The following is a 24,430-nucleotide window of genomic DNA, read 5'->3' as shown; positions in this document are numbered from 1 at the left end:
AACAAAGCTTCTGCTTTGTTCACGACATTGGCTCGAGTCTGCTCCAGTCCCACGGTCCGGAATTGCGGGCGAGGGTCTGTTCTCCTTGGTGTGCTGCGGCGCGACTGCAGGCAGGGCTTGCGCGTGCGGAGATTCAGCCGAAACCCCAGACCTGGACAGAGGCCCGCGATTCTGGCTGTTATCCCGGCCTTAGGTTCTGTGCGCCTCTCGGGGAGGGCCAGGGACAGAGGTCTGTGAGCCCCACCGGAAGGCGCCTGGGGGGCGGGGGTGGAGGGGGAGTACTATTTCAGGTACACTTCTACTTAACCGGCAAATGACACTAAAAAACAAGGCTCTTGTCACCTCCCAGCCAACAACCCAGACTAAAACTGCTTGCTGACGTGGACACAGGGGTTGTTTGAGTCAGAAGGCCTTCGCACAGAGGCAGGACCTTCCGTGCCTTGCCACTCTGTATTTTACCCCAGGTATGGCACCTGTGGGGGCTGGACCCTCCACAGCTCTTCAGGGATGGCGGGAGTTTTACCGTAAGATGCCTCTGTGGAGTTTCGCGTTGGGGTGACCTTCCTTCAATCCTATTTGGGGCTGGGCACACATACCCCTCTTATTTTAATGCAGATACACCACTTTGGTCTTAAGAGCCTTTGGAGAGGGAGAGAGTGGGCCAGAAGATTAGGGATAAGTGAGCTGGCTGCGCGAGCCATGTTCCCCAAGGTGGAACTTGTGGAACTTGTGATGAAAACCTGGGACAGTCCTTTCCAGCCCTCCATCCTCTGTTGTTTTCCCTACCTGCTCCACACTTCCAACACACACATACCCACACCTCCCAACAAACAGAAATCTCCTGGTTCCTCAAGGGCTATGCCCTGAACATGTAGGAAACGTCTTATTTTATAGGTGGGTCGACTGAGGCTCTGCAGTTAAAGGAATAAGTTGAGAAGAATGAGAATTGGGGTGGGGGGGAAGGGAGGGGGAGCATTTAAAAAAAAGAGACAGAGAAGGATCTAGTCTAGACTGAACTGAGAGTCAAATTTAAAATTAGCAAAGACTTGTTTTCTCAATCCTCTACTCCCAACTTCCTGACTCTGCCTGCCCCCTCCCACTTGGACACTAAATATGGAGGTTTTGGATGGGGGACATTTTCCTACCCAAACCACCAGCTCAGAGAACTAACTAAACCCAGGCGCAGACTGGCTCCCTCCCCTCCAGAAGAACAGGCCAGGGAAACAGTGTCTCTCAGAGTTTTCCGCTTATCTGAACTCCACCCCTGGTCAAACCCAGTCCCCAGGAACGTGGTTATCTTTGTCCATTTGGACAGTGGGTGCCCAGCAGTCAGGGTAATTAGACTCTCGCAAACTTAGATGAAATGGTAGACATTCTAGAAAACGCTAGATTTGGTATTAGAAATGCAGATTTTGGAGTCAGATGATCTGAGTTTGATTCCCATCCCTGCCATTTAGGAGCTGTGAGACAGAGGCAAGTGGTCTCATCTCTCTTATACCTCACTTTCCTCATTTGCAAAATGGGCACAGTAGCAATTTTACCCTTATTAACATTGTGGTGACTATCTTTAGTAAATGAACTAACACCTGGCACACACAGAGTTAATCACTCAAGAGTTGCCAGCTATTATTAGTCTCCTTATCTTTGGTTATAAATATTTTAAACATTTTTCAAACAGTATAATTCTTCTGATTGCTAGAAAATAAAAGACTGACATTAAAAACAAACAAGCAAAGAAAACACTGCCATTTTAGGAGAGTGGACACATCCTAGCAACTTAGCCATCTCAGCCAGGTCATCCCAGCCTATTCCAATAGGATTCCTGTCTGTGCGTGCTATGGTCCCAGCAGGGCGTGACCCTCATTGGCAGGTGGGGAGGACTGTCCACCCTGGGCAGAGTGTGCTGCCCATTTATTCTGCAAACATTTACTGAGCACCCCTCCCTCCTGCCCCCACCATGAGTCACATGACCAAAACACTGTCCTTCTCTCCAAGGAGGTGCATGTAGGTCACCCAGCTTCTGGTCTCAGACCCTGGCACAATTCAGTAACCTCACAGTAACCCCACGAGTGGGTGTTCTCATGTTTATTTTCTGAAGGAGAAGATGCCTAAAGTCACAGGATGAACAAAGGATGGAACTGGAAGTTAGCCAGGGTCTGTTTGTCCCTCCAGGATCCTCTCCCATGAGTTCACACTTCCAGAGGAGTTCTTGGTCACACTGCTCTCTGCCCTGTCCGGGTTTCATTTCAGGCCAATAATGCCGTTGTGTCTCTACTGCGTGTGGACTGACTGAGGAGACAAGTTTGCTTACGTTTGCTGATATTAAAGGATACTTTTAAGATACAGGAAAGTAAGTCCATTTCTTGCATGGGTATGTTCTTTCTTCTCAGCTGGGAAGCTGAGAGGAGTGGAGATATAGAACTAGGATGCCTAGTTTCTTAAAACAACCTTGAGGTCTTCCATCTTGTTTGAAGAGGTGGGGCAGGGAGAATTATTTACAAAGGGATCCCCAAGGGTGTTCCAGGAAAAGTCATTAGAGAAGCTGACAAGAAACAGCTGAAATCAGGTGGCCTTTGCAGATGAGTCAGCTGGTGGGGGGAGGGACCAGCTCTTGAGCAGTAGATAGATGTCCCCCAGTCTCAGGGGAGTCTTCCTGGAAAGCCATGAGTGACATGGGGGACTGGAGCGGCGTTACAGCAGAAGAAACAGCCCACATGTTTGCATGAGATGCAGCTGGAAGGGTTGGTGGAGGCCAACTAGAGAAGGGCCAGGTACATACCCTTTAGGGCATTGGGACTTACAAGGTGAGAGATGACTGGGTCTTGGGGGGCAATGAGAAAGAGCTTGTGGTGAGTTGCATAGCTGTTAAGACAGAACCTAGGAGTTCCCTCTGAGTGGAGGGAGAAGAAGGTGGAAGGGCAGCTCTCAGGTATCTGACAGCTTGGAAAATGGAGGCTCTGTGCCTGGATACTATGAGGCAGGAGGTGGAGTCATTGGGGTGTGACACTGGAGGCTAGGTGTGCCTGTGAAGCATCCTATAGAGATGCTCTTGGGGTGGGGAGGCCAGTCTGGGGTTCAGCGGAACACTGGGCTGAAAAGAGTAGATGGCAGCAGCATCTGCAAAAAGCCACCGTGGAAGTGGATGAGACTGCCAGGGGGACACAGGGATTGGGATGGGAATACAGGTCACCCCCAAGCACATTTCACACTATTGTACCTGGCCTCCCACCTACATCCTTTCTGACTGGGACATGGAGCTCCAGCCTCCTTTTTTCTCTTGGCCAAAGCCCCATCCTCACAGGCACAGTTGACACGACCCCTCCTGGATGCCGCGTTCTTGGTCACTCCACAGTCCCATCACCGGTAGCCCTCTGGGCACTTCTGGTTCACTGCTGTGAACTGTACTGAAGTTTGTTCAGTTTGTACTGAAGTTTCCTAGTGCTTTTCTCCCTCCCTGACTGCACCGCAGCCTCCTGGCCCATTCCCTCAGTGGCCTCTCAGTGGCTCAGCCACGGTGGCTTGAGTCAGCGAGTGGTTGGACAAATAGATTGCAGGACACCGTCACCAGCTGAGCCAACGCCGCTTGTGTGGCTCAGTAGGAAAGGAGACCCAGCGCCTTTGGTTTTCAAATTTCCTTCTTAAAATCAGAAAACATTTTAAATGTGCAGAAAAATTACAGAGAATATTCTAATACTCACGCCCCAACCTTCCAGATTTGACTGACTGCCAAACTCCTTTACAAGTCACAGCCTCTGAGAATATCTAGAAGCAAAATGATTTATGTCGAATGGACTTTCCCACAGAAACAAACTTATAACACCATGTTAGGTCTTGGACTGTGGGCCTGGTGCCTGTTCTTTTTTTTTTTGAAATGATGATAAATACTGCATTTAACCAATGACACCATATAAAGCTTTCTAGAGTACATGTAATTAGTCATTTAGTTCACGCAAGCCACCCTCACTGTCTCTTAGTTCATGGATGAGGGTGCCTGGCAGAGTTCTTATCTTACTTCCTTACACACTCCTATCTGGAGTGAGAGCCACGATCAAAAAGTCAAAGAGCATCTTCATTAGTGTCATGGAATTTGAGAGTCTTCCTGGGTTCGTTGTGTTTGTTGAAAAAAAAAAAAAACCTGTTCAGGTTTCTCGACTATCATGGTAATTTGTATTTCATATTTGCTCATCATTTCTCTTACAAATAAACTTTTACTGCCATTTTTTCCCTCTTGTAAGAGTCACATAGACATATTATAGAAAATTTAGAAAATTCACATAAGTCAAAAGAGTAAATATAACTTGAGTCCCACCTAGAAATAGACACTGTTAATTTTCTGGAGTGTATCTTTCCAGTCTTTTTTTCCCCCACATGCCTATTTTAATGAGCACAAGAAAATGACGGAAGCATCATTGTGTTACAAATGCCCACTGAGTCACTCAGTGATGGGAAGCCTTTATCTGTCTTTTCTGAGCATTTCTTAAGATCTTTCACCTTCCAATCACTGAGCATAATTATTAGCAAAATATTAAAATTTACCTCGTACTCATTTGTGCAAGAATCTGAAGGAAAATTTCTCAATATTTTGAATCACGGGGGCTTACATACTTGACATATACCATTCCTGCATCAAGTGTCTGTGTGCTTGGCTTCTTTTGGTCTTTTTTATTTTTAATTGGATTTCCAGTCTTTTCTATGCTTCTCTGTGTGGGTGTGTGGGTGGATACCTGTACATTCACACCTACACATTTTCCTCAACATGAGGCTGATACAGGCATATTATTTAAAGATCTATATTTTCCCCCTAATTTAGAAGGAACACCTTGTTCTATCATTACACATTCTTCTACAAAATCTTTTTAAGCCTGAAGAAAGTAGGGCAGACATTCTGGAGAGGGTTTTTGGAAAGAGTTTGGGGTCTCTTGGGGGTTTTAAGAAATGGTTCTGGGGTCATCTGTTTCTCTGTACATTTTCCCATCACAGGCGTAAGAATTGGAGACTAAGTCCCACTCAGGGCTGGCATCTGTTTCTCCTGATAGCTGCTTCAACATATCTGTTGATATGTGTTGCCCACCAGTGTACCCGGAGTGAGGGGTCCCTGGTGGGGGGAGGTCTGAGTACAAGCAAAGGTTGCGTGGATTTCCCAAAGAACCGTGGTCACTGCACTGCCAATATTCAGAAGATCCATGAGAGATACAGATTTCTTTCCAACTACCAAAATGTAGACAGCTCTAATAAACTTTCTTCCATCAGGTGTGCACAGTGGGGTGAGGATAGAATAATAAGTTTCTAGAATATTCAGTGCATTTGCAAGTCATCTGAATCAAATAGGAAAAGGAAGCAACATTCTCACCCCAACTGCACCCCCCATCTCAAGGTAGGAAGTGCTAGTCACTCAGTCATGTCCAACTCTTAGCAATCCCATGGACTGTAGCCCTCCAAGGGTCCTCTGTCCATGGGATTTCCCAGGCAAGAATATTGGAGTGAGTTGCCATTTCCTTCTCCAGGGGATCTTCCCGACCCAGGTATCAAACCCGGGTCTCCTGCATGGCAGGCAGATTCTTTACCATCTGAGCCACCAGGGAAGCCCACCTTAAGGCATAAATATAACTAAATCATTCTTCCCTGCCTGACTTGCCTTAGAGTTTTCTTGGTAGATCCCTGGATATCCTTTATAACCACCCAGCTCTTTGAAGATGATTGAAAAGGACTATATCTTTAGTGTTTTAGACTGATATTTTAGGGGAATGTTTCTAAGCCTTAGTTCCCTCCTCTGTGTATTTGGGGAAAATAACTATGCACTTCAAAAAAGGCTGTATTGAACATTCAATAAGATAATGTGTGTAAAGTGTTTCCTGGCCAAGAATAAATGCTCAGTGAATTTCAGATGTTACTATTGTTTGTTAATACCAAACAGGAAAAGGGGTGATTACTTGATTGTATTTTGAGTTCAACCACGCAATTTTGATACATGTTGCTGCTGCTGCTGCTAAGTCGCTTCAGTCGTGTCTGATTCTGTGCGACCCCATAGACGGCAGCCCATCAGGCTCCCCTGTCCCTGGGATTCTCCAGGCAAGAACATTGGAGTGGGTTGCCATTTCCTTCTCCAATGCATGAAAGTGAAAAGTGAAAGTGAAGTCGCTCAGTCGTGTCCAACTCTTAGGGACCCCATGGACTGCAGCCTACCAGGCTCCTCCGTCCATGAGATTTCCCAGGCAGGAGTACTGGAGTGGGGTGCCATTGCCTTCTCCTTGATACACATTAGAAAATGATAAAAATTCTGTCCCTTTGCTTAGTCTCCGTTGTTGATGTTTAGTCACTAAGTCATGTCTAACTCTTTGTGATCCCATGGACTGTAGCCCTCCAGGCTCCTCTGTCCATGGGATTTCCCAGGCAAGAACACTGACTGGAGTGGGCTGCCATTTCCTTCTTCAGGGGATCTTCCTGACTCAAGGACCAGTGTCTCCTGCATTGGAGGCAGCTGCTTTACCACTGAGCCACCAAGGAAACCCTTTTCTTAGAATAACATTCAATAAATATTGGTCAAATGAGTGAATGATGCTGTGGTTGATGATACTGCTTTTGGACAGTGGTTAAGATGTCCTGTCCACCAAAAATCAATAATGTGGTCTTTTCACAGAGAAGGTGTTCTTCAAAATCTGTTCTATGTGTTTGAAAGTGTGTAGAGCTCTTGTTTTCTAAATAGTTTTGTCCTATAGTCAAGCAGATGCTGGAGATTTGTGTTTGGGAGGATAGATAGATAGAAGTCTTTTCCTTAATCTATTTATTCGTTGGAAGAAATTATTGTAGTAGCTCTTGGTAACTATCCAGTGAGTTCCCAAAAGGTTTTGGGGTTTGTAATTAGTGTCAAACATTTGAATTCAACACAATGTAGCGATAGCAATAGCAGCGAGGTCACAAACTTACACACTCTTCCGTCCCATCTCAGTGGTTTTACCTCTTTAGCTGATGTCTGTAGCTGCACCTTCGCTTCAAGCCTGTTGGGTGCTTCCCTGCAGGAGAGGAACACAAGGACAGAGTTCCCGAGTCTGGGCTCCAGCACAGTTCTGGAGTAAGCCATGACTGCCTTGATGCAGTTTAGACATTTGAACATCCCCCAAACGAACACTTAATGCCCTAATGGAGACTGTTGCCTTCAGCAGTGTGACTATACTGAAACCTCGCTCCTGGTTTTATATGTTTGCATGTAGCACATCTCTTCCAATCTATGTAAACTTTCAGGGGTCAGATTTTTCTCCTGTAAAATGAAGGATTTGGAAGAGAAGCCTCAATGGCTCTTTGCAGCTCAGTCCAAGGAAGTAGAGCACTGAATCCGGGATCATGCCTTTGGACACGATCCGTGTGATGGAGCCATGATCCAAAATCACGCCTAGGTCTCCCCAGCCTTTGGACCCTGAGGCTCATGTGCCTCCACTGGAGAATGGGAATAATAATCACAGTGATTCTGAGGCAAATCACGGTTTGAGGCAAATGACTTGTCAGTGGGGTTGTGTGGGCAGTAGAAGGGATTCTAGGGTTTCTTATCATACCAGTTGTGTGACATCAAAACAGAACAGCGTAACAGTGCCAGATAACCTCAACTGGGCTTGAGCTAAAGGCCAAATAAGAACCCCACGTTAAATGACCTTCTCTTCCTTTTTGTATGTAGGAAATTTCAATTTGCACGCTGGTTTGGCCCAGTATTGGCGGAGAAATCACCTGGGACGTGTCATTTGCTATTTTCAACTTCTTGGTACCAGGACTGCTTATTGTGATCAGTTACTCCAAAATTTTACAGGTACGTTTGCTTCAAACCCAGTGGCTGAACTTCATTCGGGTTCAGATGGAATCTTAGCATTTCTAGATCAGAAGTTACCTTAGAATTCACATCAGCCCAATCCTGGCTCACTCCCCAGATCCATCCCTCTAAGGGACAAAAGTGTGGTATTTTTAAAAAGTTTTATCTTTGTGATTGTTATAATTATTGTTTTTGCTGATCACTAAGGTAATATAACTCATTATAAAAAATTAAAGACATAGAAATATGCAACACATACTAAAAATCTTGTCTACCCCCTTTGTTGGCAGTTTAAAGAATTTTTTTTCAGGTTATATTTTATCATTTATATATATACATACTTATATGCAATGTGAACATGTATATGTACATGTGTGTACATATAAACATACACACACACATATATATATACTGAACCATATAAAATGGTCAACTATTAAGTATCAACTATTTCCATGGTTCAACCATTTTATTTTCAGATTTGAGATAATGCTTTCTACTTTGCAACTTCCTTTTTTTTTTTTTTTGCAACTTCCTTTTTTGATGAGGACTATATCGTGACATCTTTCTGTATCAGTTCCTGTACTCTGCCTCATTATTTGCAATGACTTCATGGTCCTCCATCATACAGATGTGACATAATTTATTTTATGAGCTTTTGGGTTGGGTTGTGTCATTGTTTCCCTATCACAAACAGCAATGTGGCAATAAAGAATGTACACTTTTAAAAACTGTAATTGAAGTACAGTATAAACACAGAAAGCATATACACACAGCTCACAAACTGACCACACTCCTAGAAGCAGCTCCCAGAAGCTGAACCTCACCAGAAGCCCCGCCTGTCTCCATCCATTGCTGCCCTTCACACCCAGGGCTTGTGCCTTTCGTAAGTGCACTGAAACAGGAAATGATTTCCTCCTTCAAGTGTGACTATGTACAGGGATGTAAAAAAAGACCTGCCAGCCCTTGAGGCAGCACATTTGCATATGAGATGCTGGCCCAGGCAAAGGAGGCGTCTGCCTGTGTTCACGCTCGCTTTAGAAGGTTTAATACAAAACCTCCGAGTCCTCTCCAATGTTTACAGTTGTTGAATCTTGGTTTTATAGCATATAGTGGGTCATATGGTAAATGAGCATACTGAAGTGGGGCCCTTAGGTCCTGCTTGCTGTCTGGCCACTTTTATGGCCCTTTCTTTGTAGCTAAAGATCTGTGACCTGCTTAGAGGTTTAGAACCCCAAACCGAGCCATCTTCCATCTGAGTCTTGTAGTCCTTGGATTCTGTGAGAGAGGACCACCACGTTCATCCCTAGGCTCTTTCCCACCAGTTGGCTTGTGACCCATTTAAGTGACGCTCCACCTGCGGCTTGTTCAAGGGTGTGAGGCAGATTCAAGCCTGGCATTGAGGTCTACAAGGTGCTTACAGTGGGAGTCTGGCATGTATAAATGCTCTGTGAGCTTTAGTTACTATCATTATGTTAAAAGAAAAAAGCGAGGGAAAAAAGAGAAATGTAGATTGCAGTTTTTTTTTAGGTTTATTTATTTACTTATTTCTGGCTGCACTGGGTCTTTGTTTCTGCACTCCAGCTCTCTCTAGCTATGGTGAGCAGGGCTACTGTTCATTGTGGTGTGCGGGCTTCTCACGGAGGCGGCTTCTCTTGTTACAAAGCACGGGCTCCAGGCGTGTGGGCTCCATAGTGGTGGCGCTTGGGCTTAGTCGCTCCACAGCACGTTGGATCTTCTGCGACCAGGGATCGAACTCATGTCCCCTGCATTGGCAGGCGGACTCTTAACCACTAGACCACCAGGAAAGCCCTGTAGAATGAATTTATTAAAAAAAAAACATTTTTTTTTTTTTTTAACAAGCGGTGTTTACACGTGCCAGGAACTCGTCTACTCCTAACCGGAATTACTAATGAGGAAATGTAGGCATAGAGAAGTTAAGTAATTTATGAAAGCTCACACAGCTCATAAGCAGCCTTATCATGACATAAACCTAGCAGTCTGGTTCCAGAGTTCCAACACTTTAATTCTTCAGACGTTTGTCGAGGATCTGCTGTGTGAAGTGTCGGTGTGGGGGTGGAGAGTGGTCAAGAGCAGGTCACAATCTGGAAGGAGCTTTAACACAAGAAAAGGAAGAGGGAGACACAATTTTCACTGCTCTGCAATGCAGTGAAACCCATGGTGAGGCTTTGTGTGAAAACACTTTGCAAATTGTTAAAAGAGAAAAAAGAGGGAAAACGGAGAAAGGCAAAGGGCTGTAAAAGACAAAAGGATGTAAAAGAAGGAGACCTGAGAGTGTTGTTTTAACAACCAGTCCTGAATCTGCCCCTTACTTGCTGTGTGGCCTCAGCAAGTTACTTACCTTCTCCGAACCTCCGTTCCCTCGTCTGCAAAATAATGATCAAAAGTCCAATAGTTTCAGATTTTGGTGAGAGACATAGGAGTTACTCATGGTGCGACTGTGGTGAGTGTCACACCTGCCTGTAGCAGGGGATGAAGAAATTACTGCTGCTGTTAATTGTTAGGCAAGGCTGCTCCTCTCATCCTCTCACAGCATGCTAAGAGGAGGTACTGCTGAGATTTTTGAGAGAATGAACAGCAGGGCCCAGATTTGGGGCAAGGCAGGAACTAGGATCTGGTGATGGGGCTGGGCTGGTTGGTTGGCTGGGGGAGGGCTGGGCAGATGCTGGCGGGGGCATCCATGTCTCCTGCTTTGGCGGTCGCACCCCTGAGCCCCGAAGAGGCTGAGAGGGCTCCGATCTGCCTCTATTCACTTGGGCCTCACACTACTCAGCCGCCTTCTGAAGAAGGATGACTTCTCCGGAAAGGTTTCCCACCCCCTCCATCTTCTCCTCATGCCAGGGCTCACCTGGAAATATCCTTGAGCCCTGAGGAGTTGGGGGAGGGGTCCTCTTATCCGTCCACATGTAACTGCAATTCCAGACACTGCGCGGAGAAACCCATGGCCAGCCTTCCGTTCTTCCCATCACAGATCCCAAGACGGCTCCTGGATGAATCAGATTGTCCGCTGTGACTCACAGTTATGAAACGGTGTTCCGAGCAATGAGTCAAAGATGTGATTTAGATCCCATTACTTCCCTCACACACTCAGGAAAAGCTAAAACTCTCTGCTCAAGGCCCTGTGTGATCTAGCCCTTGCCTGCCCCTCTCTCTCACCTGTCTTCTCCCCCCATCTCCCTTGTGTCCTCGGGGCTGTTCCTCACATATGCCAACACGCTCTGCCTCAGGGCCTTTGCACCTGCCATTTCCTCTCCTGGATCTCTACCCCCAGGCTTCTGTGTGGGCCACGCTCCTCTGCTCAAGAGACTCTTCTCCAGAGAGTCCCCCTCATTCTCTAGTCCCTCACCCTGATTTCTTTTCAAAGCACTTCCAACCGTGTCATATTCCATATGTGCATTTTTATTTGTTTATCGTCTGTCTTGCCCATTAGAATGCAAGCTCTCCAAAGGCAGACACCTCATTTTGTTTACCGCTGTAGTCCTGTTCTTAAAACAGAGCCTTGATTATTCACTGTAGGGGATCAATAAACCCTTACTGAATGAGTAAGAAACAAACTTTGATCACCCTGAAAGGGCCAACAACACCTTCTTCTTTGGGGCAGTGGGAAAACCACAGGACAAAGAGTCATAAGATACAGATTCTAGTCCAAGCTTTATTACTGCGTGACCTTAGAAAAGTCACTTGATGAATGTGGGCCTGTTTCCTCTGGAGCCAAATGGGTCCCAGGGCATTGTTTAACATGATAAAATGAGAGTGCAGATATTATGTTTCGAATAGACTGCTAGACTTTAATACGAAAGAGGTAAAATGTGATTTTGAAAATCGCAACATTCATGCAAATATAAGACTTTCAGAAAATTACTTTCCACTCCACTGGTAAAACTGCCTGTTGCCCCTTTCCCAGGAGGACTATGACATGCGTCCTCATTTTGCACCTGTGGGCAACTTGGAAGCAGATGAGCTTCCAGGTGGAGAACCCAGCAGAGCCTCCTAGCTTGCATCTCTCTCTCCCTCTGAAGATATTCATAACTGAGAGACTGAATCAGCCTTTTTGCCGAGCTTTTTCTGTCAAGAGTGTAACTCTGGAAAATCAATTGAATAACAGTGTTAATTAGCTATATTTATAGAGACACAATTAGCATATCATTTGGAGCCACAGGACAGGTAACTTTGCCAGCAGCCCTACCTCACACCTGTCACTTCTAACTCTTAACTCTAACTCAAGCACTGTCTCAAGGCCTGAGAGGTGTTGCTCTTTTTTTTTTTTTTATTAATTAATTTGGTTGTGCTGGGTCTTCATTGCTGTGTGGGCTTTTCTCAAGTTTCAGACAGTGGGGCTATTCTTTAGTTGCAGTGCACAGGCTTCTCATCATGGTGGCTTCTCCTGCTGTGAGTTCTAGGATGTGTGGGCCTCAATAGTTGTGGCTCCCAGGTTCTAGAGCAGAGGCTCAATAGTTGCAACACACGGGCTTAGTTGCTCTGCAGCATGTGGCATCTTCCTGGATCAGGATTGTATCTCCTGCATTGGCAGGCGGGTTCTTCCCCAGGGAGCCACCAGGGAAGCCCAAGGTGTCTGTTTCAAATCATCCTGACTTCTATTCCTCACAAGCAGTGGGATGTGTTCTAAAGGAAGGGTTCCATTATCTTAGAAAATGCTGGATTAATCAAGGTTAAGTGGGCTTCTTTGCTGCAGGCCTTTTCAGAGCCTTTATTATGCTAACAAACTTTGAGAATCTCCAACTCCGGAACAGAGTAGGCAGCACTGCTAAATCTGACTGCAGACTGCCTTTTCCCCACAGAGCTCGCTGCTTTCAAGTCCTGCTTTGGGTTGCTGGCTTGCCCTGGCTGAGCGTTGAGAGCAAGCTTCATCCAGGTTCTTCATTTCCGGGGCTGCTCCCACTGCTCAGGGCAATGGCCTTTTCCACGCTCTGCCTCCCTAGATTCCTCTTGCCTCCTGACTCAGGCGTGCTCTACATCTCCAGTGGCTTTTTCCAATCAACAGTTTCCCAGGGTAATAGTCTCCAGGCCACTCCCCAGTGCCTTTGATCAAGCTGACCTTGCTCACGGGTGGGGCTTGGTTTATACTGTCACCCAGTAACCATCACCATGGCAAGATGAGACGCTTCCAGGATTTGTGGGACAGCTTGTAGGTTTGTTGGTCCCCCTCCCTTCCCTCCTATACTCCCCACACCAAACACTAGAGTGGAAGTGCAGAATGGGCAGGGCTCCCTTGCTTCTTGCTGTGCATCCAGCACCTATAAGAGTGCTGCCCACAGAGTAGGGGCTTAATAAAATATATGTTGAAGAGAGAGTGAGTGTCTGGCCTGAAGTTGGAAAACCTTTACCTAGCTCAGGGCTTAGAAGAGAGAGGAAATCCCTTTCAGCTAAAGGTGAAGGTGTTAGGTAGTAAGCACATGGCCCTTCCTTTCCCCATGCTTGGCTGTCATTCCTTAGCTTTGGGCCTGCTGGCCTGTGATGGAAGAAGAGGTGGGCCCTCTGGAAAGATGGAGTCTGTTGTCTAATGATTGGGAGGGTGTGGATTGACCAAGCAACCCCCAGAGGAGACCCAAGGGGCTGGAGCTGGGTCACTGGGAGTGACCACCCCCACACTCACCTGTCTGCAGCCATGGTCTGGTGGCATGGGGTGGGGAGAAGCTTCGCTCAGTCATGGCCTTCAGATGCTCAGTGAATGCAAAGGCAGCAAGTCAGACAATTTAAAAGTGACTCTTCAAAGGACTGGGGGAAAACCCCAAGCCTATTGTCTTAGATGCCTGCTGCTGCTGCTGCTACTGCATCGCTTCAGTTGTGTCTGACTCTGTGCGACCCCATAGACGGCAGCCCACCAGGCTCTGCCGTCCCTGGGATTCTCCAGGCAAGAACACTAGAGTGGGTTGCCATTTCCTTCTCCAGTCCTAGATGTGTAGTTCTCATATTTTAGAGATTGAGAAGCACCTAAAGAGTTAATGAACAGTGCACATTCCTGAGGCCTCTCGGATCCACAGAAGTGGTGTCTGAAGGGGAGCCCACGTATGTGCACTCTCTTAAGTGCCAGTGACCCTGATGGGGGCGGCTGTGGGCCACGTTCCTGGGAGCTCTGTCCTCTGTTCTGGAAGCTGCAGGATGTCCCAGGCAGTGAAGAGCATTCCCCCCGAGGTGCGCTTCTCCACCTTGACCTTGAGACCGTGAGCAAGTCACTTTACCTTTCAGAGCCTAGTCTCTTGCCCCCCAAATAACAAAACATACCTGAGAGGCTTGTTTTAAGGATTAAAGTTAATCCTCAGATGTTAATCGAGCATTTAATTTGATCAAAAAGTACATCAAGCATTTAGTGTGATGCCAGAGACACTTTAAAGCCTGAATGAAAGTTGGTTAGTCATGTCATCTAAAGTAGGGAAGGGAGCAGGGGAGGAGCCACATTTGATTATAATGGGCCCATTTTCCTTCTCACTCCCTCAAAGCTGTGGGAACTGTGGATGGAAGGAAATGGTAGCATCAGTCGGTGCTAAAAAAAGAGCCAACCACATATTCACTTGGCTCATGAGTCAGTCTGTTTCGCTGTCTGCTCATAGTCATTGTCAGGCCCTTGCCAGAGCCCTGGACCACAGAAGCCACAGGGCGGCCCAACCCTCAGGGAGCTGCAGCCTGTGGGACTCAGAGGTAAGAATGATGCTTCAACATCTACCAGAGAATATGTGGCAAGTGCCATGTGAGCACCTGAAACAAAGCATTGCAGGATGCCAACGGGAGGTGAACCAGGATGTTCCCAGCTTTAGAACTTGGAGTTACAGGCTGGACAGAAGGACTGCTACTGTTGGAGATATTAGAGGGTGGGAAGGAGTTAGTTTAAGCATGGACAGACTGCCAAGGTTTGCAGTCCAGCTCTGCAGCTGCTTAGCTGGGTACTGTTGGGCAATCTCCTTAACCTCTTTGAGCCTCAGTTTCCTCCTCTGTAAAATGGGGATCATCAAAGTACATAAGTCACAGAATCATTGGGAGAATTTAGAGAGATAAGCCAAGTGATAGGCACAGAGGCTTGGCACATAAGAAGTTCTCAATAAATACGAACTTTCATTTACATCATTCACTCAAAAACCTTCTAGGGAATTCCCTGGTGGTCCAGTGGTTACTCTGTGCTTTCAGTGCCAAGGGCCTGGGTTCAATCCCCGGTCAGGGAACTAAGATCTGGCAAGCCACGTGGTTTTGGCAAAAAAAAAAAAAAATCTAAAAGACACTGTACCAATGACTCCATCCTACTTGGCAGAGCAGTGTAGACAGCACTAGCTACGAGGCTGCTGCTGGAATCATCTTTGTGTGCCCACCAGGCTGCACTTAGGCTATTTAGAAGTGGTACCATTTTGCCTGGAGCCCTTCCACCTTGGGCAGCTGTTACCCTCCCAAGTCTACCATCCAAGATCTCAGATTAACCAGCTGAACACATATTCTAATTTTGATTCTACACAGCACCTTCCAGCTTGGATGTGCCAACATGACTTCTAGCATGTGGGTCTCAGATGGTGGGTCACATCTCCTGAGCAACAGCCCCACTGCAGAGCACAAGAGCCAGGAGGAAGGCAGCCCTGTTGGAGCCATTTATGGTATCACTAACAATATCACTAATCTTCAGGTCAGCTGAGCTGGATTTTCCCAGATGGTGGCTTTAGCCATTTAGCATCGGTGAAGTGAACTTCAACAAGCTATTCAAATTTCTTGAGATTCAGTTTCCTCATCTCTGAAGTGAAGATAATAATAGTACAAATCCAAAGAGCAGTTGTGAAGATGAAATGTGATAATTTATAAAATAAACGTATAGCCCCGTGCCTGGCACACAGGGAGCTTCCATAAAGCGTGGTGATCACAATTCCTGTTATTCATGGTGGAAAGGAAGGGGTTCTGTCCATTCAGTGTCTGTTGCCCAGACCAAAACTACTGCACAGAAGCAATTGCATGTAACCATAAAACAATTAAAATGGCTATCCTTTAGCTGAGGAGGGCGCCACAATCCACTCCACTATAGAATCCCATGGACAGAGGAGACTGGTGGGCTATAGTCCACAGAGTTTCACAGAGTCAGACACGACTGAAGCGACTTAGCATGGCACAGCATGTCCTTTATCTAGTTAGAAGCATTCTAAAGAGAATATTTTAAGCCATTCAGATCTTAGAGTTAATCTGGCCCCAAATTTGAATGAATCTAATTACTTTCTAATTGTTTCACTTCTTGAGATTCAAGAATCATAGGGCAATGGTCGTAGGAAGGCCAGGGCAGAGCTAACGATAAGACTTTAGGCTATTAAAATGTCCAGACATGTAAGCACTCTTTGTGTGGCCAGAAGACTGCTCCTGCAGGAAAAGCAGAAGGACACAGGGCCAGACTAAGCAAAGGAAAGTTAGCAAGCACCACGAATGTGGTAAGACATCCAGGGTTGGATCTCTTCCCTAGGACAGAGGTCGTAGACTAGAGCAGAGCATGTCAGGCTAGTAGGTCCAGGGCTCCACTGGGCTAACTGCACCAGCCTACCCCCCACTCCCACCCCAGCCTCTCCTCTCAACCCCCACCTCTTGGCACCCCCAAAGCTGAGCAAGTGATACAGGAGGGCAGGCCTCCTGCTTTCTGGCTGTACTTAGAGGACAACTAGAAATAGGTGGAAGGGCAGGACACTGTAAGTATGCCCAGGGCAGCCTGAGCCTGAGCACTGGGCTCTTTGGAACCTCTGGGGAGGTCAGGCCAGCCCACCGCCCTGTTCCTGGAAGGCACAGTTAAATGGCAGCCCCACCGCCTCTCTCAGGGACTCGGCTTCTGTAGGGTTTTTGCTCCCTGACATGAATAGTTCCACAGCTCCTGTTGTCAAAGTACTTTGGCTAAATCCTCTCTCGGGGGCCTGTTGCCCACCCTGTAGAATGAAGGGTTCGGTAGGCCTTGGCTACTCAGAGTGTGGTCCTTGCAAAGTCAGAATCTACATTTACATGAAGTGGGGCGGAAGGCCTCACCGGCAGAGTGAAGTCTGAGCAGTGCTACTCCAACTCTGCGCAGGCCCACCCAGCGCCAGTACTCTGGTTCTGAGATGTTATGAAACATTTGTCTCTTCCAAAAATACTAGTTTTACATGGGACAGTGGGATGAGAGGACATGCGGGGCTTTATTTTAATCTGGGCAGCTTGCCGTAGTTGATGGACCATTTCCACATGCAAGGCTGCCCACTGCCAACCAGTAACCAGCCTCTCTGACCGACACTGAAGCAAAACCCTCTAACTGAACAGAACAGACTGGACAGAAGACCCAGACAGCAGTGCCTGCAAGGGCTCCTGACAGAAGAGTCCAGAACACCCTTCTGAACCCACATCACCAGAGTAGCCTGCTTGCCTGCAATCCCTCTGCTCTAAAGCTGACCCTGCTCGTTAGTACAAAATATTAGAGATCCTTGCAGTTCCACTCTTGGGAATTTATTCTACTGATATTGCATCTAGGTGTGCAAAGATATGTACAAAGATATTAATCCTACCTGTTCTCATCTCTCACCTGGGGGTACAAACAGGAAATGGTTTCAGTTTTTCAACACATGTCACTAGCAGTGATCTGACCAGTTCTTCTTTCTTACTGGGAGCAGGAATCTTTAAGGACACCTCAATCTGATTTCAGAACTTTCTAGTCACTTTTTTGGATATGCCTGCTTGTTTCAAACAATGTATCTGAGGGGCAGTTTAAAGCTTCCCCATCTCTAGAGCACAGAACGGGAATTGGAGGGTGGGTGTGTGGAAGGAGGAAGGAAGCGCTGTTCTGTCAGTGACTCCCATCTCCCTCACAGACAAGGAACCTGCCTGCTTGCCCGTGTGAGGGGATTGTCTCTCTCTGCTGGCGGTTTCCTCTGGTCTCCATATAGCTGCTGGTGGTGCCAACAGACCTTCATGATTGGGAGATGGTTCCCAAACAGCTTGTACCTTTGAGCACATACTGATTTTATATGCTCAATTACTTAACACTTTCAGAAACAGAAATAATGGGAGAGATGTGTATCTTTATCTGTTTGGGCTGACATGACAAAATACCACAGACTGGGTGGCTTATAAACAATACCCCCCAAGCCCCACCAAAAGTATTTCTCCATTTCTGGAGGCTGGAAGTCCAAGATCAGGATCCAACATGGTGGGATCCTGATGAGAGCGCTCTTCTGGGTTGCAGACTAACTTCTCTCTGTCTTCACAGGGTAGAAGGGCTGAAGGAGCACTCTGGGGCCTCTCATAAGGGCACTAATTCCCATGATGAGGGCTTCTTCCCTTAACCTAATTGGGGCAGCTCCTAATAACAGCTCCTCATAACATAGCCTTGGGGGTTAGCTTTCAACACATGGACTCGGTGGGGACACATTCAGACCACAGCAGTGTGCTTCTGTGAATGATCACACATCTCTCTTCCAGACCCTCCCATTCTGGCTTTTCCAGGTGGGGCTAATGGTGAAGAACATGCTTGACAATGCAGGAGATGTAAAAGACGTGGGTTTCATCCCTGGATTGGAAAATCCCCTGGAGAAGGGCATGGCAACCCACTCCAGTATTCTTGCCTCAGAATCTCCATAGACAGAGGAGGCTGGCGGGCTACAGTCCATGGGGTCGCAAAGAGTCAGACATGACTGAAGCGACTTAGCACAGCACACACAGTACATCAACACTATTTGCAACATGGATTTACTTCGGCCTTATTCTCAGGAGGCCAGCTGCCCCATTTCTCCAGCACATCCTTAGTGCAGGAGGAGAGTCAGGCCTCTGAGGAGGGAGCCCTCTCCGCACAAAGCTCCAAAGCCAAACAGCCCCAGTGCAGCGAGGATGGCAGATTCCAGCTCCTGGGGCTTCTCTGGTCCTCCTAGAGCGACACCCGCTGATGTCCTGCCGTAAACCGTGGCTCTGGCTCTGTTTTGTGTTCCTGCAGATCACGAAGGCTTCCAGGAAGAGGCTGACCATGAGCCTGGCCTACTCGGAGAGCCACCAGCTGCGCGTGTCCCAGCAGGACGTCCGGCTCTTCCGCACCCTCTTCCTGCTCATGATATCCTTCTTCATCATGTGGAGCCCCATCATCATCACCATCCTCCTCATCCTGATCCAGAACTTCAAGCAGAACCTGGTCATCTGGCCGTCCCTCTTCTTCTGGGTGATGGCCTTCACGTTTGCCAACGCAGCCGTCAACCCCATTCTCTACAACATGTCCCTGTTTAGGAACGAATGGAGGAGGTTTTTTCATTGCTGCTTCTTCGCGGAAAAGGGAGCCATGTTGACAGACACGTCTGTCAGGAGAAATGATCTGTCTGTTATTTCCAGCTAGTTCATTTTTCTCTACAGGCATCTGTGTGTCCCTCTCTGGCCAGCCGTGGTGTGTTTTCAAAGGGAGATCGTTTCCATGACCCTCAGCACCAGGGTACCGGCTCTCAGAAAATGTAACCTATGCAAATGCCCATTTTCAGCACCAGTAAATTAAGGGGTGATCATTCAGTATAACAGTTTTATCCTGTATAGAAAGATTTGCTGTGGGTTCCTTTTCGATGTGAACTTCTTCAATGTGGAATATGATTAAATGTATTAATTTTTGTTTGTGACTATTCAGCCATCTCATCTCCTGTTTGTAAAGCCACGCTGTGCAGGTTTCTGAAGTGAGGCTTGGACTCATGACTCGGTCTTCTCCAAAGAGTCACGGCCACCCTCGCTCCCCACCCTGGACATGCAAGGCCGCAGGATCATACATCAGTGTGAAGAGTGCTTGAGGAGTTTCCAAGGAACAAGAATTTAATTTCCGAGGAATGAAAGGTGACTTTGTTCGTCATTGATAATAGGAGAAGCTTTGTCATGAAGTCACAGAGGCCGTCGGATGACTCTAACATTTGAAAGTCAGAGCAGGAGTGACTCCCTTCATTGGTACCTGTCAGATGCCTCTTAAGCACGTGCTGTGGTCAGTGTTCTTGGTGGGAATACAGCAGTGAACCACAGCCACGGACCATGTCCCCATGGAGCTCACTTACCTTCCAGATGGGGCAGAGAAACACCAAACGTGGCAATAGATCACATAGTGTTACAGAGCGAATTAACGTTATGAAGAAAACGGGACAGTGATGACAATTTAGATGGAGTGGGGAAGGGTCTGGGAAGACCTTTCTGAGGGTGATATTTGAGCCAAAAGGGCAAACCACAAGAAGGAACCAGTCACGTGAATCCAGGGAATGAGGCTTTGCAGATGGAGCAGACCCTGGTGCTGGTGCAAAGAGGCTTGTGTGCTTGTGGGACAGAAAGACCGGTGTGCACAAAGCGAACTATTGACTGAGCTTCCTCTAGGCCAGGCCCTGTCCTTGAAACCAGAACAGAGGGATGCTCTGCTGGAGGCCATCAATGGAGACGAGAGGGGTTACAGGGCTGGCTTATACCGGGCTAGGGAGTCTACCATCAATATTTGTTCTGTGTTCAGTGGGCAGCCACTGGAGATTTGCATTTGGATGCGGATATGACCTGCTATTTGTTTTTAAATACTCTTGTTGCCCTGTTCAGGAAATGCACTTTGTGGAGCAAGAATGAAAATGGACACCAGTTAGCCAGCTGCCAAAGTAAAGAAGGAAGATGGGGAAGTTGGAGGTGGATGACATTGCTGTTGTTGTTCAGTCATGTTCAACTCTTCACGACCCCATGGACTACAGCATGCCAGGCTACCCTATCCCTCACCATCTTCCGGACATTAATGGGGGGTTGTGAGAAATGATCTTGGGCATACTTTGGGAAGGCAGAGCAAACATGACTTATTGATTGACAGGATACAGAATGTGAGGGAAAGAGAGGATTCAACAGAGACTCCTGACAGCCATAGGATGGAGGGCAGGCAGCACAAATGGGGAAGGCTAGGAGAATGAGTCCATTCTAAAGGAGATCAGTCCTGGGTGTTCATTGGAAGGACTGATGTTGAAGCTGAAACTCCAATACTTTGGCCACCTCATGCGAAGAGTTGACTCATTGGAAAAGACTCTGATGCTGGGAAGATTGAACACTGGAAGAGAAGGGGATGACAGAGGATGAGATGGTTGGATGGCATCACCGACTCGATGGACGTGGGTTTGGGTGGACTCCGGGAGTTGGTGATGGACAGGGAGGCCTGGCATGCTGCAGTTCATGGGGTTGCAAAGAGTCGGACATGACTGAGCGACTGAACCGAAGTGAGGAGGATGAGAGGTAGAAGAACCAAGAGTTTCATTTGGGGCATCTGCATGTGCAACCCCAGTGAGAACCAAATGGAGAGCCAGTAGGTGGATGCAGGGCTGTGGGGTACAGGCCTGAAGATCAGTGTTGGGAGTCATCAGAGTGTTTGCAGATCTATGGTTTTATGAAATAAAAAGAGAAGAAACCAGTGCCAGAGAGAACCCAGGGACACGCCAGCACTTGGAAGCTGGGAGAATGGCTGGAACAGTAGCTCGGGGCCTGGTGCATAGTACGAGTGCACCAATCTGTGTCACCAAGGAAGTTGGAGCCAGTAGTTGTCTTTGCTGGTGGAATTTCTTAAGCAGCTCACTTTCAAAGTAAGATTTATCACAAGCTTGAGGACAAGAGGACAGGGATCCTTTGTTCATCTTTAGTTAATAAATTTGGTCAATTAAAGTTGCCTTTTGAAGCGATGCATGACTGTCTTACAGGTCTCTGGGGTGACAGCCACTGCTGAAGAGCCCAGCTCCGGCAGCCCCTTTCTGGTGAATGACAGGCAGAGCTCTCCTGTGCGTGTTCCCCTGCCTCCTCCCCCTTTGGTGGAAGAACGAAGCACAGTGATTCAGGGCCCTGGGAGCCTCCTGGCCCCTTGATATGGCAGCACCCAGGCAGAGGTCTCTGCACACACAGGAGGTTCCCCGCCTCCGGACACACCTCATAAACGTCAGCCTGGCATCCGCCAGTGTTTGCACAGCTCCTAAGTGCTCTAACTGAACCCTCACTTCAGCCCAGCAGGTGGACACTGCTTCCCCATATTTCACAAGAGGAGAGTGAGGCTCAGAGAAATCATACAACCAGCCCCCAGTTATACAGCTAATTATAGCTGAGCTGGATTTTGATGCAAAACCAAGACTCTGGGACCAAAGCCTTGATGCCTTTTCAAGATGATAAAAGGCTCTTAGGAGCTCCTGGGAAATTGAGGCACACAACTTTGCATGCAGTTATATTATATATTAGTGTTCACAAGTGCTGCTAATGGTATAAGACACTGGTGTCCTTCCCCAGGCCTGCTACTTCCACCGCCATCACCCCTTTCCCCAGACACTCCAGGTAGGGGGTGCCATGATCTTCCAACACACTTGGTTTCAGGGTCCCATCTCCTAATTCCCCCAGGGAAGCCTATGACCTCCTCTCCCGCAACACTTTGCCCACACCTGAAATAAGAAGTGAATTCGGGGCTGGACAATAAGGCCTGGGGACCTTTCCTAGAGCTACCCCAGACCCAGGCCTCTCAGACCAGCTGAGGCTGAGCCACCATCCACCTGCCTCAGGGCCTTGGGCTGAGTGAGGGTGGAGCTGCTGGCCTGGCCCACGTTCACCTCTTTAGGCCTCAATCATTAAGGCTGTCCTGCGTGAATGGGGAAATCCCTTTTTCAGGAAGTTGAGAGAAGACATAGTCATTAATAATGGAGATTAGGTGCTAGAACAGGCCGAAGGTCAGAGCTGGAAGAGAAGAGTCCCTCCCGTACATAAAAGTACACCTACCCCACCACCAGCAGGACTTTTCACTCTTACACAGACGTGGACACAAATAAAAACCCAAAGCATTGGAAACGGGTAACTATACATATTTTAATAAGTCAAAGTCTGGAATCCTAAGCCTCAAATGATTCCTTAGAAAACTCCAGAGAAGACATACATTTGAGTACAAGCAGATACACTGATCCCCATGTATGTTTTTTACCTATACTGAAGGGTTCTTTTTTTGTTTACAGAGGGGAGGGGAGGGGTGGGAGGGGCAGGGAGGGGAGGTGAAGCAAACTAAACTCCTAAGAGTTGGAGGCTGAGTAAGGTTAATGGGAAGTTTCCTAATGAAAGGACACCTTCCATGTTGCTACAAAATGTTTCTTTCTGACTTGCCATCACAGTAACCTGAAATATAGAAAACAAAGCTATTAGTGACAGAAAGATGGGCCCAGGATTCAATGTAGATAGTCAATATTAGGATGGCCGTAGGACTGGTATTGTTCAAATGCCTGTTGTCAGGGGACAGCTAGATGTAGTTCTAATATATTAACATCTTCCAGGTTTTCTGAAACCCTCTGATTTCTCTGGGGGCGACCGGTACGGGCTGAGAGCACAGGATCTGCCATATAAAGTAGCGTTCTTTTTGTCTTAAATTTGCCTCGTTGCATTTCAAAGAGATGAGGGCACCTCCTCCTGACTCAGGAAGGGAGGGCCAAATCAGCCTGGCCTCGGCTACTCCTTTAGCAGTTTTACGGAACGTTCGCTGTGCCCTCTGTCACGTCACCAGGTGGTGACACAGGGGCTCCAGAGTCACACAACAACCTTGGTTTGCATCCAGCTCAGTTATCTACTGAATATCTTGGGCAACTTTCGTAAGTTTTTCTTAGCCTCTGTTTTCTCATCTGTAGAAGGTGGATCATGAGAAAACCTACTTCATAAGGTATATCCAGGATTAGGTGAGATGAGGCAGGCAAAGGACTTGGCGGGGAGCCCAGCTGGAGTGAAATCCTTTGCCTGCCTTATATTTAGGCTACCCCCAGCTGAAGCATCAAAATCTTATTTATGTGTTTGGTCTGGGTTCATATCCGTTTGGTATAGTGTGGGTTAGCTAGTTAGATGACCAACAGAGAAGTTCAGTTTTGTTCTCTGTTTTCCCTTACAATTTAGCATTACTTTATTTGGATTCTGAAATGCAGGTTCCCATGGGAATGTCTATTTAAAATAAAATGTGCAGTCTCCTTCAGAATGCTACTGGGTTTTAAAGCAAGATTAACCAAGGGTGATATTCATAAAAAGATTCAATGGGGCTTCCCTGGTGGCTCAGACAGTAAACGATCATCTTGCAATGCAGGAGACATGGGTTCGATCCCTGGGTTGGGAAAATCCCCTGGAAAGGGAATAGCTACCCACTCCGGTATTCTTGCCTGCAGAATCCCATGGACAGTGGAGCCTGGTAGGCACAGTCCATGGGGTTGCAAACAGTCGGACGTCACTGAGCTACTAACTCTCTGGTCTGGTCAGGGAATCTCAAAAAACGTGAGAAAGCCAGCTAGTCAACTTGTCTCTCTTTAAGTGTTTACACCAATGGCCACATTCAATGCCCAGCTCTTCACTGGGGCCACTCAATCCCCAAACAATATTAATTTGGTCAGAATGGTTTTTTGGGCAGCGCAGCCAGGAGCAAAATCATGTGACTACACAGTGGGCCTGAGGTAGCAGATAAGAAGGAAGAGACTGTCCCCTTTACTTAACTTTAAGGGCCAGGGTTTTGGATAAAAAGGTTTTTGCCCACTCCTTGTGCATCAGCCCCATGAAAAGGCCAGTGAAAGATCTGGTTATGAAGGATGAAGATTTGGACTCAGAGGGGCACCCAGGTTCCCCTGTTTCCTTCTGCATGCAGATGTAACGCATCTCAGGGCCTGCAGA

At 47.2% G+C, this 24,430-nt stretch overlaps 2 protein-coding genes across 2 annotated transcripts in view; one reads left to right on the top strand and one right to left on the bottom strand.

Annotated features, from left to right (window-relative positions):
* The window catches only part of FFAR4 (free fatty acid receptor 4), a 22,420-nt gene extending 1,654 nt beyond the window's left edge, over positions 1–20,766 (top strand). The window contains exons 2-3 of the mRNA XM_010842216.1: positions 7,667–7,795; positions 18,738–20,766. Coding sequence (XP_010840518.1) covers positions 7,667–7,795; positions 18,738–19,127 — 519 coding nt within the window. The 3' untranslated portion in view covers positions 19,128–20,766. The remainder of the gene's footprint in view (positions 1–7,666; positions 7,796–18,737) is intronic.
* Positions 20,767–22,584: 1,818 nt separating this feature from the next.
* The window catches only part of RBP4 (retinol binding protein 4, plasma), a 6,890-nt gene continuing 5,044 nt past the window's right edge, over positions 22,585–24,430 (bottom strand). Inside the window, exon 7 of the mRNA XM_010842215.1 lies at positions 22,585–22,909. Within this exon, the coding sequence (XP_010840517.1) occupies positions 22,872–22,909 (38 nt within the window). The 3' untranslated portion in view covers positions 22,585–22,871. The remainder of the gene's footprint in view (positions 22,910–24,430) is intronic.

The sequence above is a fragment of the Bison bison genome, unplaced genomic scaffold (assembly GCF_000754665.1).
Source record: "Bison bison bison isolate TAMUID 2011002044 unplaced genomic scaffold, Bison_UMD1.0 scf7180017864172, whole genome shotgun sequence".
Taxonomy (NCBI): domain Eukaryota; kingdom Metazoa; phylum Chordata; class Mammalia; order Artiodactyla; family Bovidae; genus Bison; species Bison bison.
This window is presented reverse-complemented; position numbering and strand designations above follow the sequence as displayed.